The 19,945-nt window shown below is 46.2% G+C and overlaps 1 protein-coding gene and 5 non-coding genes across 6 annotated transcripts; all 6 read left to right on the top strand.

Annotated features, from left to right (window-relative positions):
- The first annotated feature begins 2,964 nt into the window (after positions 1 to 2,964).
- On the top strand, positions 2,965 to 6,189 carry LOC140103701 (uncharacterized). The gene is made up of 2 exons (XM_072126893.1): positions 2,965 to 4,911; positions 5,152 to 6,189. Exons 1-2 carry the CDS (start codon positions 2,997 to 2,999, stop codon positions 5,865 to 5,867), a joined length of 2,631 nt encoding a protein of 876 aa, XP_071982994.1. The 5' UTR covers positions 2,965 to 2,996; the 3' UTR covers positions 5,868 to 6,189.
- Positions 6,190 to 6,270: 81 nt separating this feature from the next.
- On the top strand, positions 6,271 to 6,351 carry LOC140105312 (small nucleolar RNA snR60/Z15/Z230/Z193/J17). The gene has a single exon (XR_011850549.1). It is a non-coding gene; the product is annotated as a small nucleolar RNA snR60/Z15/Z230/Z193/J17 (small nucleolar RNA).
- A 3,964-nt stretch (positions 6,352 to 10,315) lies between these two features.
- Positions 10,316 to 10,397, top strand: LOC140105292 (small nucleolar RNA SNORD79). Its single transcript, XR_011850531.1, has one exon. It is a non-coding gene; the product is annotated as a small nucleolar RNA SNORD79 (small nucleolar RNA).
- A 1,596-nt stretch (positions 10,398 to 11,993) lies between these two features.
- LOC140105313 (small nucleolar RNA snR60/Z15/Z230/Z193/J17) lies at positions 11,994 to 12,074 on the top strand. The gene has a single exon (XR_011850550.1). It is a non-coding gene; the product is annotated as a small nucleolar RNA snR60/Z15/Z230/Z193/J17 (small nucleolar RNA).
- Positions 12,075 to 12,296: 222 nt separating this feature from the next.
- Positions 12,297 to 12,380, top strand: LOC140105307 (small nucleolar RNA snR60/Z15/Z230/Z193/J17). The gene has a single exon (XR_011850545.1). It is a non-coding gene; the product is annotated as a small nucleolar RNA snR60/Z15/Z230/Z193/J17 (small nucleolar RNA).
- A 1,536-nt stretch (positions 12,381 to 13,916) lies between these two features.
- Positions 13,917 to 13,991, top strand: LOC140105303 (small nucleolar RNA SNORD47). The gene has a single exon (XR_011850541.1). It is a non-coding gene; the product is annotated as a small nucleolar RNA SNORD47 (small nucleolar RNA).
- Positions 13,992 to 19,945: the final 5,954 nt, after the last annotated feature.

Raw genomic sequence — 19,945 nt, 5'->3', positions numbered from 1 at the left:
AGCTCAACCTCAGTTCACCTGTTCTGCTTAGAAGCTGGGTGCCAGGGTAACTGCACTAATCTCCAAAAATCCCACTCTGCTGGCCTGGTGGCAAAGCAGAAGTATCCTCCTGGAAGTGGTTAGTACTGGTGGGTGCACTGCTTGTGGTGGTTGGCTGCCCATCACCTCCTCCAACCAGAATCTTCTCTGCATTGTCAATACAGCTGCACCATGCGTCACCAGCTTCACTGTTGCAGCCCTCTTCTGGCTGGATCCACTTGTGGTCCATATCTTGTCACTCATGTGGCAGTAAGACTTCTCCATTGTAGGGTTCTTCATTGGGAGTTTGGCAGGTGGCTTGGTCTTTGCTCTCCCTCTTGGCCTCTGTCCTCCTGACAAAGCTGCTTACTGGTCCTGCACCCACTCTGGGTATCCAGCTGAAGCATGCTCCATAATTTTTGCCAAATAGTTCCTCACAAATAAGCCCAACTTCTGGCAGGCAGAAAAGAATTGGGGTAAAGCTCACAAAATAAGTGCCCTTAATTACCTTGGCAAGCTTTCTGACCTGTACATCCCCAGGTGCACCTCTCATTACAACTTTTGTTTGGCCAAAGATGGTGAATAGTGATAAGCGGACCCATACCACAATGTTCTAGTTTGTTACATACGTTATGGGTTAAAGTCTTCAGATTATGAATCTGGGCTTCAGTCAGAAGTTCGGGTCAAAACTTCCCCAGCCCTGCCTGTCATGGCTACACACTTCCCAGCTTTCATCCTGCTCCATGCTCACATCAGTTGCTGATTAATAATTTGTAACATTAACTTGATACAAATGGGTAGACATTGTAGCAAGGACCATGTTACATTTCCCATCTCTATGAACTTTCCTGCAAACTTTGTGCAATAATATTTCCAAAACGTCCTCCATGACGGCCCACTTGGAGGATGCCCCTTGACCTCTGTAGGGACAGGAAGCAGAGAGGTTAAAAGCCTCCCCCCCGCATCCTCCCGCCAGTGTCTTCCTGTCCCTACAGAGGGCAGGTAGAGAGGGTCTCTCTCTCCTCCAAGTGGGGGGGGGGAGGGACGTTTTGTTCCTATACAAGAGAGCACTTACCTGGGGTTACGCCGGCCTATTGCAGGTCGTAGTTCCCCTCCGGATCGGGGCCACGGCTGGACTCTTCCCCGGGGGTTCGTCCCTGGCTCTAGGTGGATCCGGATCTTCCGTCTTCACCCGCGGCCGAGCAGGGCTTACGCGAGGACGCGTGGCGCCTGGGGGAACCTCCGTTCCCAGGCGTCCTTTGCGCTCCGTGACGACTTCCGGTCGCGACCGGAAGTAGGCCGAATCGTCACGGAGGACTGCTGTACCGCTGTACCGACACCTGCATGGGGGATGGGCTCCCCGATAAGGTATTTAACGAGGTGGGTTGCTAGTTTTGGCGTTCACTCGTAGTGTTACAGTGTACTGTGGTTGTGCCGTCCCAGACTTCCTTACTATGGCTGATGAGGCAGACTTGGGCCTACTCCACCCTTCTGGTCACGTAAGTGGTGCTGTATGGTATGGTCTTATGGTATCTATGATACATATTGAGCCCCAAGTTAGTTAAATTTCCTCACCTTTCCCCCTTAGGATAAAGAACAAGGGTCTAAGGGGAAAGGCAAAGAGGACAGACCTGAGAGGTCTGAGAAATCCAGCAAGTCCGACCGTTCTATCAAGAGTAGGACCCCTGCTAGGAAATGTAATATGTGCCTCCAGGTTTTGCCCGAATCATATGTAAAACCTATATGCAGACCATGTATTGATGAATTTATGCGGTCTGAAAAAGTTTCTTTCATGGATGAGTTAAAATCCTTTATTGAAGATAAAGTGACAGCATCTGTGGCGTCAGCTACACAAAAAGATCCGCCTCCTAAAAAACCTAGACTGGCGGACATCTCTTCATCAGATGAAGAAATCTATGATTCAGAGGGTCCGTCTTGTTCCCTGGCAGATACTGAAGAGCAAGATTCCCAGGACTTCAGTCAGAGATTGGATTCTCGTCACCTGTTCCAGATAGATGATCTGGATAACCTCTTGAAAGCAATCCGCGAAACTTTGAATATCGAAGAAGAAGTTCCCTGTATGTCTCGGGAGGACGAGTTGTTCGGGGGCCTAAGGGCTAAAAAACAACGTGTTTTTCCGGTTAACGAAACCTTGAAAGGGTTGATTACAGAGGAATGGAAAGACCCAGAGAAGAAGATCCTAACCTCTAAGAGCTTTAAGAGACGCCTCGTCTTTGATCAAGAGGTCTCTAAAGTTTGGGACTCTGTTCCGAAAGTAGATGTACAGGTGACAAAGGTGGTCAAAAAAACAGACCTTCCCTTCGAGGACTCCGCTCAGCTTAGGGATCCTATGGACCGAAAATCTGACGCGCTTCTTAAAAAAGCCTGGGAGACGTCGATGCTTAGTTTAAAATCTAACATATCAGCTACATCAGTTGCAAGGACCCTCTACTTCTGGCTGAACGAGCTGGAATCACATATTAGAGAAGGTACCCCCAGAGCATCCTTACTGGACAGCATTCCGCTCCTAAGATCCGCCACGGCATTCTTAGCAGATGCCTCCGCCGAGGGCGTCCGCTTCGCTGCAAAGGAAGGTGCATTAACAAACGCAGCAAGAAGAGCCTTATGGCTGAAACAGTGGGGCGGCGATATACGATCAAAATCAAAACTCTGCAGCATCCCGTTCACAGGAGATTTCGTTTTCGGTCCTGAATTAGATAACATCCTAGAAAAAGCCTCTGATAAGAAGAAGGGGTTTCCAGAAAACAAGACATCCTCCAGGAAACCTTCCTTTCGCCCCTTCAAGAACCCTAAAGATTCCTTTTGTGGGAAAGGTAAACAGGGGCGCTGGAGCTACCCTAAGGGAGGCAGAGGTAGGGGGTTTCTGTTCTCCAATCCTCCAGACAACTCGGGGGGGGGGGGGGGGAAAGAAGCAATGACGCCAGAGTGGGGGGGCGTCTTCTACAGTTCATCACTCAATGGACAAATATCACCTCAAATCCTTGGGTCTTGAACATCATCAGTTCCGGTTACAAAATAGAATTCAGTACCTACCCCCCCTCAAGATTTGTCTCGCCTTCATCCTATACTTCTCCTTCTACCCATTTTCTTATTTGGCAGGAGGTATCATCCCTCATTCAATCCGGAGTGGTGATTCCAGTTCCGCAGGACCAAGAAAAGTCGGGCTTCTACTCTCCACTATTCCTGGTCAAGAAACCAAACGGGTCGAACAGGCTGATTATAAATCTGAAATCCCTAAACAACTTCATCACTTACAGGAGATTTCATATGGAATCGGTAAGATCCGCTACTCAGCTTATATATACCGACCACTATATGTGCACGATAGACCTTCGGGACGCCTACTACCACATTCCTATTCACCACTCCTCTCAAAAGTTCCTCAGATTTTCAGTCTTTTCTCCAGAGGGTTCTATCCTCCACTTTCAATTCCGGGCTCTACCCTTTGGTATTTCTTCAGCTCCGAGAGTTTTTACAAAAGTCATGGTGGAGGTTGTTGCTTTCCTGAGGCTACAGAGGGTGTCTATTGTACCATATTTAGACGACCTTCTGATTATAGGGAAGAACAGATCAGATCTTATCACAGCAAGAGATTTTACCATGAGAAAACTCTCAGATCTGGGGTGGATAATCAACCTCCAAAAATCCGATCTGTCTCCCTCTACTCACAAGAAGTTCCTAGGGGTAATGTTGAACTCTACTCTCATGATGTCCTTTCTCCCTCAGGAAAAAGCCGACGGGTTAAGACTCCAGATTCGCTCATTCAGGAGGAAGACCTCCATTACAATCAGAGGAGCAATGAAAATCCTGGGTCTCCTCACGGCCTGCATTTCATCCGTAGCTTGGAGCCAGAGCCATTGTCGTACTCTGCAAAGCTGGATTCTCCGTTCTTGGAACCGGAGAACCTCGGGATTGGACAGGAAAATCATCATTCCATCCTCGGTAAAAAGAGATCTGCAATGGTGGTTGGAAACAAAACATCTGGAGAAAGGGGTTGCCTGGCACTGCCTTCCGTGTCTGACCATCACGACCGATGCAAGCAGCCTAGGCTGGGGAGCAGTCTTCCCTTCGCATTACGCCCAGGGACCCTGGACCCCGTCACTTGCAAAGAAACCTTCAAACTATCGGGAACTACGAGCCGTCTGGGAAGCCTTAAGGTCCAACCCTCTTCTAGTGAAGAATCAACATGTCCATATCCTAACAGACAACACCACGGCGGTGTCTTATCTAAGGCGACAAGGAGGTACGAGGTCAATAGCCCTTTCCTCCCTGACTCGCACCATCTTTTTCTGGGCAGAAGAAAACCTACTATCTCTTTCCGCAACTCACCTAAGAGGAGTTTTGAATACGGAGGCAGACTTCCTCAGCAGGAGAGTGATTTCTCCCAACGAATGGTGCTTAAATCAGGAAATCTTCAGCCAGTTGACAGAGCTCTGGGGCACTCCGCAAGTCGACTTATTCGCCACAAGGGAGAATTCAATGTGTCATCTATACTTCTCTCTGGAGGCAAGGGAGCCGAAGGATCGACTAGACGCCTTCAGTCATCCTTGGACCGAACCTCTCTCCTACGCCTTTCCCCCTATTCCCTTGGTCGCAAGGGTCCTCAGGAAGATCCTTATGGACCAGGCAAGGGTAATACTCATCTGCCCGAACTGGCCAAAAAAGGGCTGGTACCCTTTGCTGACATCCCTGGCCATCCAACAACCAGTGATATTGCCTCCAAGGAAGGATCTTCTACGTCAGGGTCCTATCTTCCATCCAGACCCGGAGAAGCTACAATTGGCGGCGTGGATCCTGAGTCCGATTTTTTAAGATCACAGGGCCTCTCCAGAGCGGTGGTAACCACACTCAAGGCAAGTAGGAAAAAAGTTACTTTTAACATATATCACAAAATTTGGAAGAAATTTGTGTCTTTCTGTGGGGATAATCCTCCATCTCAACTCAACCCAAATATTTTCCAGATCCTGGACTTTCTTCAGAAGGGCCTGGAATTGGGCCTATCCACTAGCACCTTGAAGGTGCAGGTCTCGGCCCTGGGAGCCTTTTTCGATTTCCCCTTAGCGGACCACAGGTGGGTCAAGCGTTTTATATCGGCCTCCTCCAGAATCAGACCTCAGGTTCTCAGGAGGACCCCTACGTGGGATCTCACCCTAGTGTTAGACGCTCTTTCCAGACCTCCTTTCGAACCTCTGGAGAGTTCTAACATTAAAAATTTAACGCTAAAAACTACTCTACTGATTGCTGTTACCACAGCCAAGAGGTTGGGGGAGCTCCAGGCTATTTCCATCAGGGAACCCTATATGCGCATTCTTCCTGACTGTATTATTCTTACTCTAGACCCCGGGTTCGTTCCCAAAGTGGTATCAGATTTCCACCGGAACCAGGAGATTACCCTCCCGTCCTTCTACGAAAATCCTTCTTCGAATGACGAAGCCTCATGGCATCTTCTAGACGTAAGAAGGGTTGTACTAGCTTATCTGCAGGCTACAGAACCCTGGCGCATTGATCATAACTTATTTATTCAATTCCAGGGGAAAAATAAGGGGAGAAAAGCTTCCAAGATCTCAATAGCAAGATGGCTTAAGTCGGCCATTTCCACATGCTATACCTTACAAGGGAAGGAAGTTCCTTCTAATCTAAAAGCTCATTCCACCAGGGCTATGTCAGCCTCCTGGGCCGAAAGAAGAGGCGCATCACTTGAGCAGATCTGCAAAGCGGCCACCTGGGCGTCAACATCTACATTCATTAAACACTATCGTCTGGATTTACCAAGTTCACAGGACCTCTCCTTCGGAAGGAAGGTTCTACAGGCAGTTATCCCACCCTAGAGTTTCTACTAATCTGGTAGATCTCCAAGTGGGCCGTCATGGAGGACGTTTTGGAAATGGTGAATTAGTACTCACCGGTAATTCGGTTTCCATCTAGTCCTCCATGACGGCCTATATATTTCCCTCCCTATGGTTTTACTGTACCATAAGATGTATGTGAATATTTAACATACAAATAAAAAATTTTTTTGTTACCTTCCACCGGTGTAGTTATTTGGTAGACACTGGCGGGAGGATGCGGGGGGGAGGCTTTTAACCTCTCTGCTTCCTGTCCCTACAGAGGTCAAGGGGCATCCTCCAAGTGGGCCGTCATGGAGGACTAGATGGAAACCGAATTACCGGTGAGTACTAATTCACCATTTATTGTGGTTATTCAGACATTTCTATAAGTTGTAAAACTTCTCAGACACAATGATGACCTCATAGTTCAGCAGATGAACCATGTTGAAGAATAATTATGTCTTTCGCTTCTCTGATGTGTCTACACCAAATAAAACATAACATCATGGGCTGGAGAATCTGTTGTAATAGAATATGATGTTTTGCAGGTGACCGAGGGCTAAGGACTTCAGGAAGTGTCTATACTGTAAGTGTGCAAGATGTCAATTCATGGATATGAGTTGAGGCAACTCTCTTGTTTCTGCAGCCTATGAGCCAGTGCTAGCAGCCACTTGTGTGGATGCTATAGTTCACGTAATGTTTAGCCCAGGATCATATGATGATTTCATAGTTCATCTGACTGGTGGTAATTAGAGATGAGCGAACATGCTCGTCCGAGCTTGATGCTCGGTCGAGCATTAGGGTACTCGAGACGGCTCGTTGCTCGGACGAGTATTTCCCCTGCTCGAGATCGAGCATTTAATTAAAAAAAACACAGTGAAGAACAATGAAGAATAGAATAAAAACAGTGAACACAGGATCATTTAAGATAAAAACACAGTGCAGAACACAGTGCAGAATAGATTACAGATGTTCGGCACATCTGCTTACTTGTCGGGAGATACGCGCGGAACGGCGCGAACAAAATAGCATGTGAAGAACAATATATATGTGTGAAGAACACATTGCAGATGTATTTAAACATCTGCAATGTGTTCTTCACACACATATATATTGTTCTTCACATGCTATTTTGTTCGCGCCGTTCCGCGCGTATCTCCCGACAAGTAAGCAGATGTGCCGAACATCTGTAATCTATTCTGCACTGTGTTCTGCACTGTGTTTTTATCTTAAATGATCCTGTGTTCACTGTGTTCACTGTTTTTATTCTATTCTTCACTGTTCTTTACATCTGCTAACTTGTCGGGAGATAATATACGCGCGGAACAGTGAAGAATAGATCGCAGATGTTTGCAAATTATCAGAAGACATTATTTTTCAATTAAATAACACATTTTATTCCTGAACCATGGTCCCTTTGAAAAATGCTCGGGTCTCCCATTGACTTCAATGGGGCTCGTTACTCGAAACGAGCACTCGAGCATCTGGAAATGTTCGGCTCGAGTAACGAGCACCCGAGCATTTTAGTGCTCGCTCATCTCTAGTGGTGATGAACAAACGATTTGTCTTTCGCTCCTATCTGATGTATTCTGAGACTCCTATATAGAGAAGTAATTTAATAATGGGAGGTGGGGTTGGAGGCCTCTTACCTGCATATTAAAGAAACAAACTTTCTGCAAAGATGTATATGCACACCTACATTTTGGGCTATTGAAAGGGGGACAAAGACCCATATAATTTTTTTTTCCATTTGCCGTATATACTTGTGTATAAGCCAAATTTTTAAGCACAAAAATGTGCTGAAAAACCTTGGCTTGTACACGAGTAAAGTTAAAAAAAAAAAAAAAAAAAAAAAATTTAATACCCGCCCTCCGGTGTCCCCGATGTTCGTCGCGGCTCCCCGTGTCTCCTCTTCTGTCTTCTATCTTCTCTAGCCGGCAGAGTCACGTCCATGCGATCTGCCAGCCTTCGCACACTGTGATGCAACGCTGTCGCCGCTGATGAAGTCATCAGCGTGCAACGGCCAGCGCTATCTGCCGGTCAGAGAAGATGGAAAGAGTGAAGGAGCCGCAACAAACATCAGGGACACCGGAGGGTGAGTATATTATTTATTTATTTTTTTTTTTTAGCTGTATGCTGCATATACCCTCGGCTTATACTCGAGTCAATAGGTTTTCTGTGGTAAAATTAGGGGTCTCGGCTTGTACTCTAGTATATACGGTACTTCTGTGGTCCTCTCCTGTTCTGGGTATAGAAATAAAAAACCTATGCTACTTGCCTTTTCTCATTTCCCTGCACTCCTGCTTCTTCCTCTCCCTAGAGCTCTGAGATGGAGGAAGGGGACGGGGCCATCCAGTGCAGCATCTACCTCTATAGAGCACAGCAGAGATTTATGACGGCAGCAGGAGCCAATCCTGCCTCCTGGTCCCTGCTCTGCAGCTCTAGTGGGTGGGGTCAAGCCAGGACTACCCGGCCAAATCCAGGAAGGTCTGTCTATGAATATATGGGGTTGGGGGGGATCATAGTATCATAGTATATAAGGCTGGAAGGAGACGCAAGTCCATAAAGTCCAACCTTTAAGAATTAAATAAATGTTTTATCCCCATAACCCGTGATATTTTTTTCTCTCCAGAAAGTCATCCAGGCCTCTCTTGAACATGTACATAGAGTCCGCCATAACAACCTCCTGTGGCAGAGAGTTCCACAGTCTTACTGCTCTTACAGTAAAGAACCTTTGTCTATGTTGATGGTAAAATCGCCTCTCCTCTAGGCGTAGAGGATGCCCACTTGTCCTGGTCACAGGCCTGGGTATAAAAAGATCTTTGGAGAGATCCTTGTACTGTCCGTTCAGGTATTTGTACATTGTAATGAGGTCTCCCCTCAGTCGTCTTTTTTCTAAACTGAATAATCCCAAATTTTGTAATCTGTCAGTGTATTCTAGTTCCCCCATTCCCCTAATAATCCTGGTTGCTCTCCTCTGCACCTGTTCCAGCTCTACTATATCCTTTTTATACACTGGTGCACAAAACTGTACACAATATTCCATGTGTGGTCTGACCAGGGATTTGTATAAGGGCAAAACTATGTCTTTATCATGGGAATCTATTCCTCTCTTGATACATCCCATTATTTTATTTGCTTTAGCAGCAGCCACCTGGCTCTGGTCACTAAAATTAAGTTTACCATCCACCAATACCCCCAAGTCCTTTTCAGCTTCAGTTTTACTAAGTAATTGACCGTTTAGAACATAATTATACTTTTTGTTACCATGGCCCAAGTGCATAACTTTACATTTATCTACATTAAACCTCATCAACCATTTCTCTGCCCACTCCTCAAGCTTCCACAGATCCCTCTGTAATGCTAAACTATCGACCTCAGTATTTATTACTTTACACAGCTTAGTATCATCTGCAAATATTGAAACTTGACTGTGTAAACCCACTACAAGGTCATTAATAAAAATATTAAAAAGTGGCCCCAATACTGACCCCTGTGGCACTCCACTGGTAACGTCAGTCTAATCTGAGAATGTGCCATTAATGACCACCCTCTGTTTTCTATCACTAAGCCAATTACTTACCCAAATACACAGATTTTCTCCTATTCCCAGCAGTCTCATTTTATATACCAACCTTTTATGTGGCACGGTGTCAAATGCCTTTGAAAAGTCCAGATATACAACATCCACAGCGTCCCCCAGATCCAGTCTGGAACTTGCCTCCTCGTAGAAACCAATCAGATTAGTCTGACAGGACCGATCTCTCATAAACCCATGCTGACGCTGGGTTATAAGGTTGTGCACAGTGAGATACTCCAGGATAGCATCTCTAATAAACCCTTAAAATATTTTCCCCACCACAGCAGTTAGACTCACAGGTCTGTAGTTTCCAGGATCGCTATTTGATCCTTTTTTGTATATTGGTACCACATTTGCTATGCGCCATTCCTGTGGAACATAACCAGTCCTCAGTGAATCTTCAAATATTAAAAATAAAGGTTTGTCTATCACCGTACATAATTCATGCAGAACCCGGGGGTGTATGCCATCTGGCCCAGGTGATTTATCTATCTTAGTGGTTGCGAGGCGGCGCCGTACCTCTTCCTGGGTTAAACTGTTGACATTATAAAAATAATTAACATTATTCCTCATTGTGTCTTCCACCAGGGGATTTTCCTGGGTAAAGACAGTTGAGAAGGCGACATTCAGTAGATTGGCCCTTTCCTCATCTCCTACCACCATGACCCCCATGTTATTTCTAAGGGGACCCACACTCTGTTTGGATGGCCAATTGAAACAAATATTTAATTCTAGAACATTGTTTATCTTAACTGTGGCCAGATGCTTCACAATTAAGACATTCTGTGTACTTTCCTTATAGATGGTGTGTCCCTGCATGTGTCAGCGATACGGGTAAGCTTGCTGATCATGATGTATGAACTCGTATTACTGTATATGATGATCTATAAACAAATCAATGGGAATCTCTCTGAAAAAGAATGAGGGATAGCCTTCATACTGATACAGAGGAGTAAAAGGATTTGGGGTACTGGAGTGTGGACTGTGTAGTTATGTCCTTATCTCGTTTCCTAGGGGGAGGATAGCGGCTGTGACCCAAGATGGTGGATCCTGTACTAGAAGGTTGGTGTCCTAAAATGAATCCCTATATTCCCAAGGTATCTTGTCAGATGGGCTTCCCAAATGGGGGTGTGTTGCAATCTGATATCAGAAACAGAACACTGAAACATGACTGACTGACTTGATGTGGTTGGGGAATTGGCTGCATATCTAAAATAAAAATTGTTGAAAATGGTGATGGTTCAAGCTTTATTTACATCCTGAAAATACAATAGTTAAAAAAACATAAAAAATTCCAGGCTTCCAGCCAATGACTTACCTCGATGCAGAGAAGCAATAGTTACAATAATCATAAATATAGAAAACTAGATTTCCTTTACAGGCAGTAGCTGAACTGCAGGTCTACTTCCTGGTGTTGCCGTGAGCCCTGGGGATCAGCATCTCTCCTTCCACGTGCAGGGGTGGGTGCACTGCTTGTGTTGTCGTCCACCACCTCCAACCAGAATCTTCTCTGCATTGTCATTACAGCTGCACCATGTGTCACCAACTTCACTGCTGCAGCCCTCTTCTGGCTGGATCCACTTGTGCTTGTCACTCATCCTATGCAGCAATAAGACCTCTCCATGGTTGGGTTCTGCATTGGGAGCTGCGGGCGCTCAGTCTGGTGGGTGGCTTGGTCTTGCTCTCCCTTGGTCCTCCTGATAGAGCCATTTACTGGTCCTGCACCCACTCTGGGTATCCAGCATGCTCCTTAATTTTTGGCAAAAAATTCCTCGCAAATAACCCCAACTTCTGTCAGGCAGAAAAGAAAATTGGAGTAAAGACCACAAAATAAGTGCCCTTAATTACCTTGGCAAGCTAACTGACCTGTACATCCCCAGGTGCACCTCTCATTACAACCTTTGTTTGGCCAAAGATGGTGAATAGTGATACCATACCATAATGTTCTGGTTTGTAACATACATTATGGATCAAGTCTGCAGAATATGAATCTGGACTTCAGTCAGAAGTTAGATTCACAACCCCCTCCCAGCCTGTCATGGCTACACACTACCCAGCTTCCATCCTGCTCCATGCTCACATTAGTTGCTGCTTAATAATTAGCATTAACTTAATACAAATGGGTAGACATTGTAGCAAGGACCATGTTCTTTCCTATCTCTATGAACTTTCCTGCAAACTCTGTGCAACAAAATTTATTGTGGTTATTCATACTTTATTTTTTTTTTTTAATCAAATATTTTTAACCTTTCTCCCTTTTCCCAAACCACCCCATTCTAACAAACAATAAAGATAGCTGCTACAGGCAATAAACATTGACATCACTGCAAATGTACAATAGCTCCAGAATGGTTCAACATTGTCCAATGTCTTATCGTTTTGCATTTTGGCCCATATTAACCACCAACATGGTCTCTATAATACCACTTTATAAACTCCCTACCTCCCCAGGACCCTGTGGTCTGAAACTATCTGTATCGTATGTATCTTCATTTTACTATTTCACCAGTGAGGTTATTCAGACATTTCTATAAGTTGTAAAACTTCTGACACAATGATGACCTCATAGTTCAGCAGATGAACCATGTTGAAGAATAATTATGTCTTTCGCTTCTCTGATGTGTCTACACCAAATAAAACATAACATCATGGGCTGGAGAATCTGTTGTAATAGAATATGATGTTTTGCAGGTGACCGAGGGCTAAGGACTTCAGGAAGTGTCTATACTGTAAGTGTGCAAGATGTCAATTCATGGATATGAGTTGAGGCAACTCTCTTGTTTCTGCAGCCTATGAGCCAGTGCTAGCAGCCACTTGTGTGGATGCTATAGTTCACGTAATGTTTAGCCCAGGATCATATGATGATTTCATAGTTCATCTGACTGGTGGTGATGAACAAACGATTTGTCTTTCGCTCCTATCTGATGTTTCCTGTGACTAACAATAGGGGATAAATGAGTCAAGAGCAAAATCCCTTGAAGGGGTTTTCCCACAAACACAAGTTGGGCCCTATCCACAGGACTGGGCCAACTTGCTGATTAGTGGAGCTCCCACATACATCGTCAGACCCCCCTCATTGCTTGGTCAGAGTAATGGAACAGACGGCCGCACATGACTGTTCTGCTCATTAATCTATGAAGCTACAGCCAGGCACAGCAATTGTTTGTTGGAAAACCCCTTTAAAACCTACTTATTGGTTTTTACAAAGTATAGAAGCTGGTCCAGGGCTGACACTGTATATCCTGGCAATTGTCCAGTTGGCCGATAAATTTTTTTTTTTTAGAAATTTGGCTTCAAGGTCTCTTTTATCTTAAAGATAACAGCACCCAGAATTGTTCTCGTGTGTTTATCCAAATTCTAAATAACTAAACCTTCAATCTTCCTGATTTCAGGTCAATGCCTTAGTGGACCTGCATGTGGAACATCTTGCCTGATGGACCTGGTGAGTAAATTTCTCATAAAACTACATGGGTGTTCGATTAACTAGATTTTACCTCAATACACAAGATATTCAATAATGAACTTTACTCAAGTCAAAGTGCAGATACTGCTAATATCTTGTAGCTTAAGGCCAAGTCTTGTTCATGGTTTAAACCCTAATCTTGGTATCTGCCTGCAATGGTGCAGCTACATAGTTGTGGAAATCTCCACCCGACTGGGAAGTCCTAGTCTAGAGCTGCGATGTAGCCTTGGGTTTAATTCATCTGCATGTATAATGCCTTGTTGGAAATATGACATGATGTGGCTTGAGACAGTTTAAGGGTCTTTGTGGACAGAGGAAGAACTAACCCATAAATGCCTACATTGCCCCTAATAAAGATTGCAGAGACAGCTGCATGTGATAACAATGGACTGTGCTATTACACCTGGAGGCCATTGCCCCCTGGACATTCTCCCAGATCCTGTGGGAAACAAAGACTCAAGTTACTTGTCCTGCTAGTTGTGTGATAAGAATGTATTGACTCTACATCATTGGATTGGCCAAGACAGTGGTGGAGGTGGGATGATGGGCATATGTGTGTGGTCTGTGTGTTTGTATATAAGATGGTATACAGATCTTTAGTTGGAGCACTTCCTTCCCTACCATCTCTCTGTCCCTTAGTTAGTTTACCCTCTATGTGTATTCCCCTGTATTGTACCCTTAATAAATCCCCTATAAAGATCTATTGAATATTGTTAATTTAATATTAACTGGCACCCCAAAACCAAGCAGATTTTACATGCCTCATCCACTAATCTAGAACTCAATTATCAGGTCACACATTTGGAGCATCACAAATAACCCAAATATTATGTGTGGACTAAGTTTAATACTGACCTGACCCCTGAACCGTACATGTGTATAGGTGTAGTATAACTGGCACCACTGACCAATTTCTCTTGTTTTAGGTTAATAAATAAAAGAATGTACCACATGGCTAAAGCTGGTAAGTTGTGCCATCAATTTCACCATAGCCCATGTTGTGTGGTTGCAGTGATGAAATTGATTCTGCCAAATGATTAGGATGATTACAACTATAACCGTTCCTATATTTTCTGAGCACCTTCTACACTGACGGATATAATCAACAGTGATTTGTTGAATTGTAATCCTTGTCCTTCTTCACAGGTCAATCTCCTGGACTCTGGACTAGGTAAGACTGCACTCCTATCTGATGCATCCTGAGACTCCTATATTGAGAAGTAATTTAATGATATAATACCCCTTTAATTTTTTTTTTTCATCCATGTACTTCTGTGCCCCCCCCCCTTCCTCTCCTGTTCTGGGTTTTAAACAAAATACCTTTGCTACTTGCTTCTTCACCTTCCCATGCACTCCTGCTTCCTGCTCTCCCGGGAGCTCTGAGATGACAGGAAGGGGACGGGGCCATCCAGGACAGCAGCTACCTCCAAACACTTGCTATAGAGCACAGCAGCAGGAGCTGATCCTGGTCCCTGCTCTGCAGCTCTAGTGGGGTGGGGTCAAGCCGGTACATCCTCCCAACCACCCAGGACAGTGCCCAAACGCCAGGACTACCCTGCCAAATCCAGGATGGTTGGGAGCTATGTATATGAACATATGGGGTTGGGAATGGCCAATTATCACCAATATTTTATTCTAAAAATGTTTATCTTGACTGGCCAGATGTTTCACAATTAAGACATTCTGTGTACTTTCCTTATAGATGGTTCTGCATGTGGCCACATTCGAGTGGAAAAAGGGCTAAGCTGCAGTACAAAATGCAGCCACTATGTAGTGCACTATGGTCATTGGATGATGGTAGCTGATTGGCTGATCTCTAGGGGTCTCTGGTATGGGTCCCCACTGACAATGGGCTCTATTTTACACAGGGCCGGCTCCAGGTTTCACTGGGCCCCTGGGCAAGAGTGCCTCACTGGGCCCCGTAGCTCATGTGGTGGCATTAAAAACGCAGACCTTAAGAAACCAATATTAATAAACAGCCCCCCAGGCTCCATCAATTAATATACACCCCCTCCAGCCAGGCTCCATCAAATAAAATACACCCCAGCCCCCTGGGCTCTATTCATTAATAACCCCCCCCCCCCCCCCCCGGGGCTCTATTCATTAATATACCCTCCCCCCCCCCCCCCCCCCGGCTCTATTAATTAATATACCCCCCCCAGGCTCCATTAATTTAATTAAATACACATTAAAAAAAAATAATAAACGCTAACTTACCTCAAGGGCTGCTCCCATCTTCTTCATCTGCTACATCTTCCTGTGTGAGAGCAGCGTCTATCGTGCAGCAGCAGGGACGCTGGCGGCATGAAGTCATCACGTCGGCCAGCGTCCTGCACACCATTAGACGCAGCAGAAATACATTGGCCGCGCCGATGCAATTGTGATCTGTCTCTGCCCGCTTGCGGTGCCGTCCCCCTATGAGCCGCGCTGGCACTGAGTGCGGCGCTTTCCTCAATTACATCGGCAAAGTATGCCGATGTAATTGAGTTTTCTTATGTTGTCAGTGTGTGCCATGGGCCCGGGTAAGCCGGGTGCTGGCGCCAGCCATGATTTTACACCAGAGGGCGAGTGACAAGCACCTGTGCAGTTTGAGCACCATATTCTGCTATATCTCTCATTCAGGGCCATAGAGACAAATATCCTGTGGAGTTCCTAGCATGTTTTGTGAGGGGTCCAACTTAACTGGACAACTCTAACCCATTTTTGGCAGTCCATCAAAAAACTTAAAACGCAACGTGTGACCGCGGCCTAAGGGTGCGTTGATATGTGCAGTTTTGAAGCCAAAAGCTGGTGTAGATGGGTGATAACATGGCATTGGGAAGAGTTGTTCCTCTTCTAAAAACTGCATCTGAAAAACTGAACATTAGAAAACAAAACTTGATGTCACAATTTATACAGTGTTCACTTATCAGAAGTTCATATTCCTAGAATACTCCTTTTAAAAAGATTTTCCTATGAAAAACTTTTCACATCTCAATCCCCTAGTGATTTTTACAAAGCTCATACTCAGATTTATTGCTGTTTTAGCTTCTCACTTGGTGATGGTCAGTGTAAGATTCCAGAGTGTGCGCAGGGACTCTTAGCAGACACTTTATGATCCATCTAGTTCTGTGAGCTGACAGTGGTTCTGTGTAAAAGCTTTGGAACAATATAAGATTGTTTTTCTCGTGACACATTGTACTTCAATTTGTTTTAAAAAATTTGGATGATATCTTTCGTGTTTGGTTATGAAAAAAAACTGAAAATAATTTTTTTTGCTAAATTTAAAGTTCTAGATTCTCTACGCTTGATGCAGATCATAGCACCCAAATTCGTAACTTGCGTTTCCCAAATGTCATATGTTGGATGTTTTTTTAAGATTCCACATATTTCACTAGAATGTTATGAGGCTCAGAATTTGGGTGCTGTGTTTCACATTTTTGGGAAAATCCCCAAAACTAATATTTAGATGGACCTGCTCAACTTTTATTTAACTGAGGCCTAAATAACTAGAATTTTTATGAAAAACACTTAAGTTTGTTAACCCTATAGGTGTAATATTTTTTTGACAATACATTCAATTTATGTGGAAAATTTTACCATTGTAATGGATTAAATGAAAAGACTCCAGTGTGATGCCCAATTTCCACCACGTCCCCCATGACGGCCACCTGGAGGATGCCCTTTGACCTCTGTGGGAACAGGAAGGAGAGAGGTTAAAAAGTCCCCTCCCAGCATCCTCCCACCAGTGTTCTTCCTGTTCCCACAGGGTCAGGATGGAGAGAAGCTCTCTCCTTGCATCATCCAGGTGTAAGGGGGGACACAAACCCTAACCGTCGCGCGGTCCTCGACCAAGCCACGCAGGTCGGGTCCACGGGCGGCTCCGGCCCTCCCTGGTCATCCCCGTCCGGCCTGGTAAGCACCGCTCGTCCCGCTGGCAGCGGCGCCTAAGGGAGAGCGGTGGCGCTCCGTGCGCCTTAAATCAGAAATCCCGGTGTGTCGCGCGGAGTCAGATGACGACTTCCGGCGCGACCGGAAGTGACGCTCCGATGCCGGGTCCCGGAGCATGAACGCCGGCTGCAGCCTTCAACAGGGGGATGGGCTCCCCTAGAAGGTATTTAAGTCAGGTTTTTGCGGATACATGTTGATCTGAGGTCTAAGTTCAAGGTCTTGTTCTGGACTCTTGTGCAGCCGTGTGTTTTGTCTCCCTGCCGTCACAGCCATGTCTGAAGAGGCAGATGCAGGCTCTCTCCACCCGCTGGTACTCGTAAGTGCGCTGGAGGTGTCCTCCACATGTTACATGTGTATATATTTGTATCTGTTTTGGTCTCCTGCAACAAATTCTCCTCCTTCCCTTCCAGGAGGAATCTGGTGGAAAGGGGAAAGGCAAGGAGGAGAAGCAGGAGAAAGGGGGCAAAGTGGCGAAATCAAGATCAAAATCATCTGATGTTCAGAGCAGAAGATGTAATATGTGCATTAGCAAATTACCTGATACGCATAAGAAACCGATATGTAAATCTTGCATAGATAAGTTATTGAGAGACGAAAAAACCTCCTTTATGGATGAGATTAAGGAGTTTATCGAAGAAAAATTTGTATCGCTCGCCTCAACCTCTCAGGCTCCTCAGGGTCCCTCCCCTAAAAGAGCCCGTATGGATCCTGATTTAGCCACTCCAGCATCGGATTCGGACGTTTCCGAATCTCCGTCATGTTCTTATAGAGATTCAGAAATAACGTATTCTGATTTACAAGAATCTGAAGCCAGGTATCTGTTTCCTATTGAAGAAATGGATAGACTACTCAAAGCAGTAAGGGATACTCTAAATATTGAAGATATAGGGGGCGTGGTTTGGCCATGGAAGCGTAAGGCTGTGTCTCCTGAGAGCTCCCGTGCTGGGCCCAGAGAAATCGGCTCAAATCACCGTCTTCACCCCACATCTTACCTCCTGCATGGGTGCCAAGAAGAGGAGAGGTGCCAGGGCTGCTTCCACCCCACTATCCAGGCCATCGACCCGCCACATCGCGACTTATATGACGGGCCGCTCTTCTCCTGCAGCTGCGGTCGGCGCTCCGGCAATGGCGGCGGACCTCGTTGTTCTGGCCGCATCGGAGGCGGGGACCACTGCGCGGCCAGGAGCTCCGGTGGCCCCGCAACCGGAACGCTCTATCCTGGATTCCCCTAACCCGGGCCGAGGAGAACGGCCACTAACGCCAGTAACTCTGGGCACTTCGGGGTCTCCACGTGGCACGGCCAAGATGGCGCCGCGGAGCGCAGAGGAGCGCGAAAGTCTGGCGCATCAGGACGGGACCGGTGACGCAGGCGCACGATCCCCTGCGCCACAAAGAGATGGAGAGACCATGGCCAGCAGCTGGGTAAGCGACTCAGCCTTGGCTGACAGGCCCCACAAGCACACAGTGCAGGCCAGCATGTCATCCACTACAGTGCGCCCTCCTCAGGCAGTAGAGCAGCTTCCCTCACCATGCCAGTCATTGGCTTTATCACCCCACTGGGGTTCCTCACAAGCCTCGCTCCCCCCCCCCCCCCCCCTGTGGATGTGGTGCCCCCGACCCTGTGGCCCATGTCACCTCAGGGACTGAATCCAATGGCTCCTGAGTGGTCAGGACAACAAGCCAACTATGAGGTGTCCTTGCCCTCTCCAGCATTGTGCCCCTCCTCAACGCATGCTGCTGGCTCTATTTCAACTACTTCAGTACAATGTGGCGTTCCTGTAATGGATCAAGCGTCCCAACATCATATGTATCCCCAGAGAATCTCATTGGATATGGAAGTGTTGGCGGACATCAGAGCCCTGCGAGCGCACATCCGCACAATACCCACTAGAGAGGACATGGAGTCCTATGTCTCCAGGCTCGAACAATCCTACAGATCTGAAATATCTACCCTCAGGGACGAAGTACATCATATTGAAGAGAGTGTCCACAGCGGAGACCTCCCAACGTAATGTTGAAGAAAGGCTGGCGGCTCACTCGGCACAGCTGGCTTCGCATTCCTCCCAGCTTCTGGCGTTATCCGACCACCTTGATGATCTGGAAAATCGTGGCCGGAGGAATAATATTAGGGTCAGGGGCCTCCCCGAATCCATTGACCCTTCTGCTATACATTCCAGCCTGCAAGAGCTCTTTAACGTGGTCCTGGGCGTTCCGGCAGATACACCATTAGAGCTTGACCGTGCCCACAGGTCCCTTGGCCCTAAATCCCCTGATCCGAATAGACCACGGGACATAATCTGCAGGGTCCATCGGTACCAACTTAAAGAATCCATTATGAACTGTGCCAGGGAACAAGGGGAAATACGCTTCAAGGGTTCTATGGTGCAATTCCTCCCAGATCTATCCAGGCTAACCTTGATGAAGCGCAAAGCATTGCGTCCTGTGTTGGATTCCCTCCGACAGAAAGCACTTCAATACTCATGGGGATTCCCCTTTCGTTTACAAGTGCGTCAGAATGGCCAGACGCATATTCTCCGCCATCCTAGCGATATCCCGGTTTTCACTGAGGCCCTGGGTCTCCCTCCCGTCAACATTCTGGATTGGCCGGTTGAAACCTAGGGGGCACCACCCCCGAGACCACAGAGGAATCCACGGCGAAGGCAGCGTAGGCGATCCATGAATCACCGGGATGATCATCAAATGGGCCCAGACCCGCAACCTCCGAGATGAGGCTTCTTCTGGTGAGAGTCGAAGTTTCCGTCTTCTGGGCCTTCTTCTGAGCCTTTTGGCCTCCACATCCTGATGACCCAGTATACCTCAGCTATGGACGTTGTAAGTTATTCCACAGTGTTGTTATTATCTGATTTACCTAATGTTCCTTAATTTCATAGCAGGCATCAGGTCGTGGACTGTCATTGATGATACCGTCTCGAGAGGTTCCATTGTTATTTTGGTATTTGAGGGCGTTTATCTTGTTTAAATGTCCTTGTGATTTGCATATGTACTAACTGATGTTTGGTATAGGCACCTGGTTGTCTTTGGGTGATGACTAGTTAAGAGGGGTGGAGAGGGGGGGGGGGGGACACCTTTTTCTTCCCCACTCAC

The sequence above is a fragment of the Engystomops pustulosus genome, chromosome 10 (genome assembly GCF_040894005.1).
Source record: "Engystomops pustulosus chromosome 10, aEngPut4.maternal, whole genome shotgun sequence".
In the NCBI taxonomy this organism is placed as follows: Eukaryota; Metazoa; Chordata; class Amphibia; order Anura; family Leptodactylidae; genus Engystomops; species Engystomops pustulosus.
Note: the sequence above shows the minus strand (reverse complement) of the source record. Positions and strands in the feature narration are given on the sequence as shown.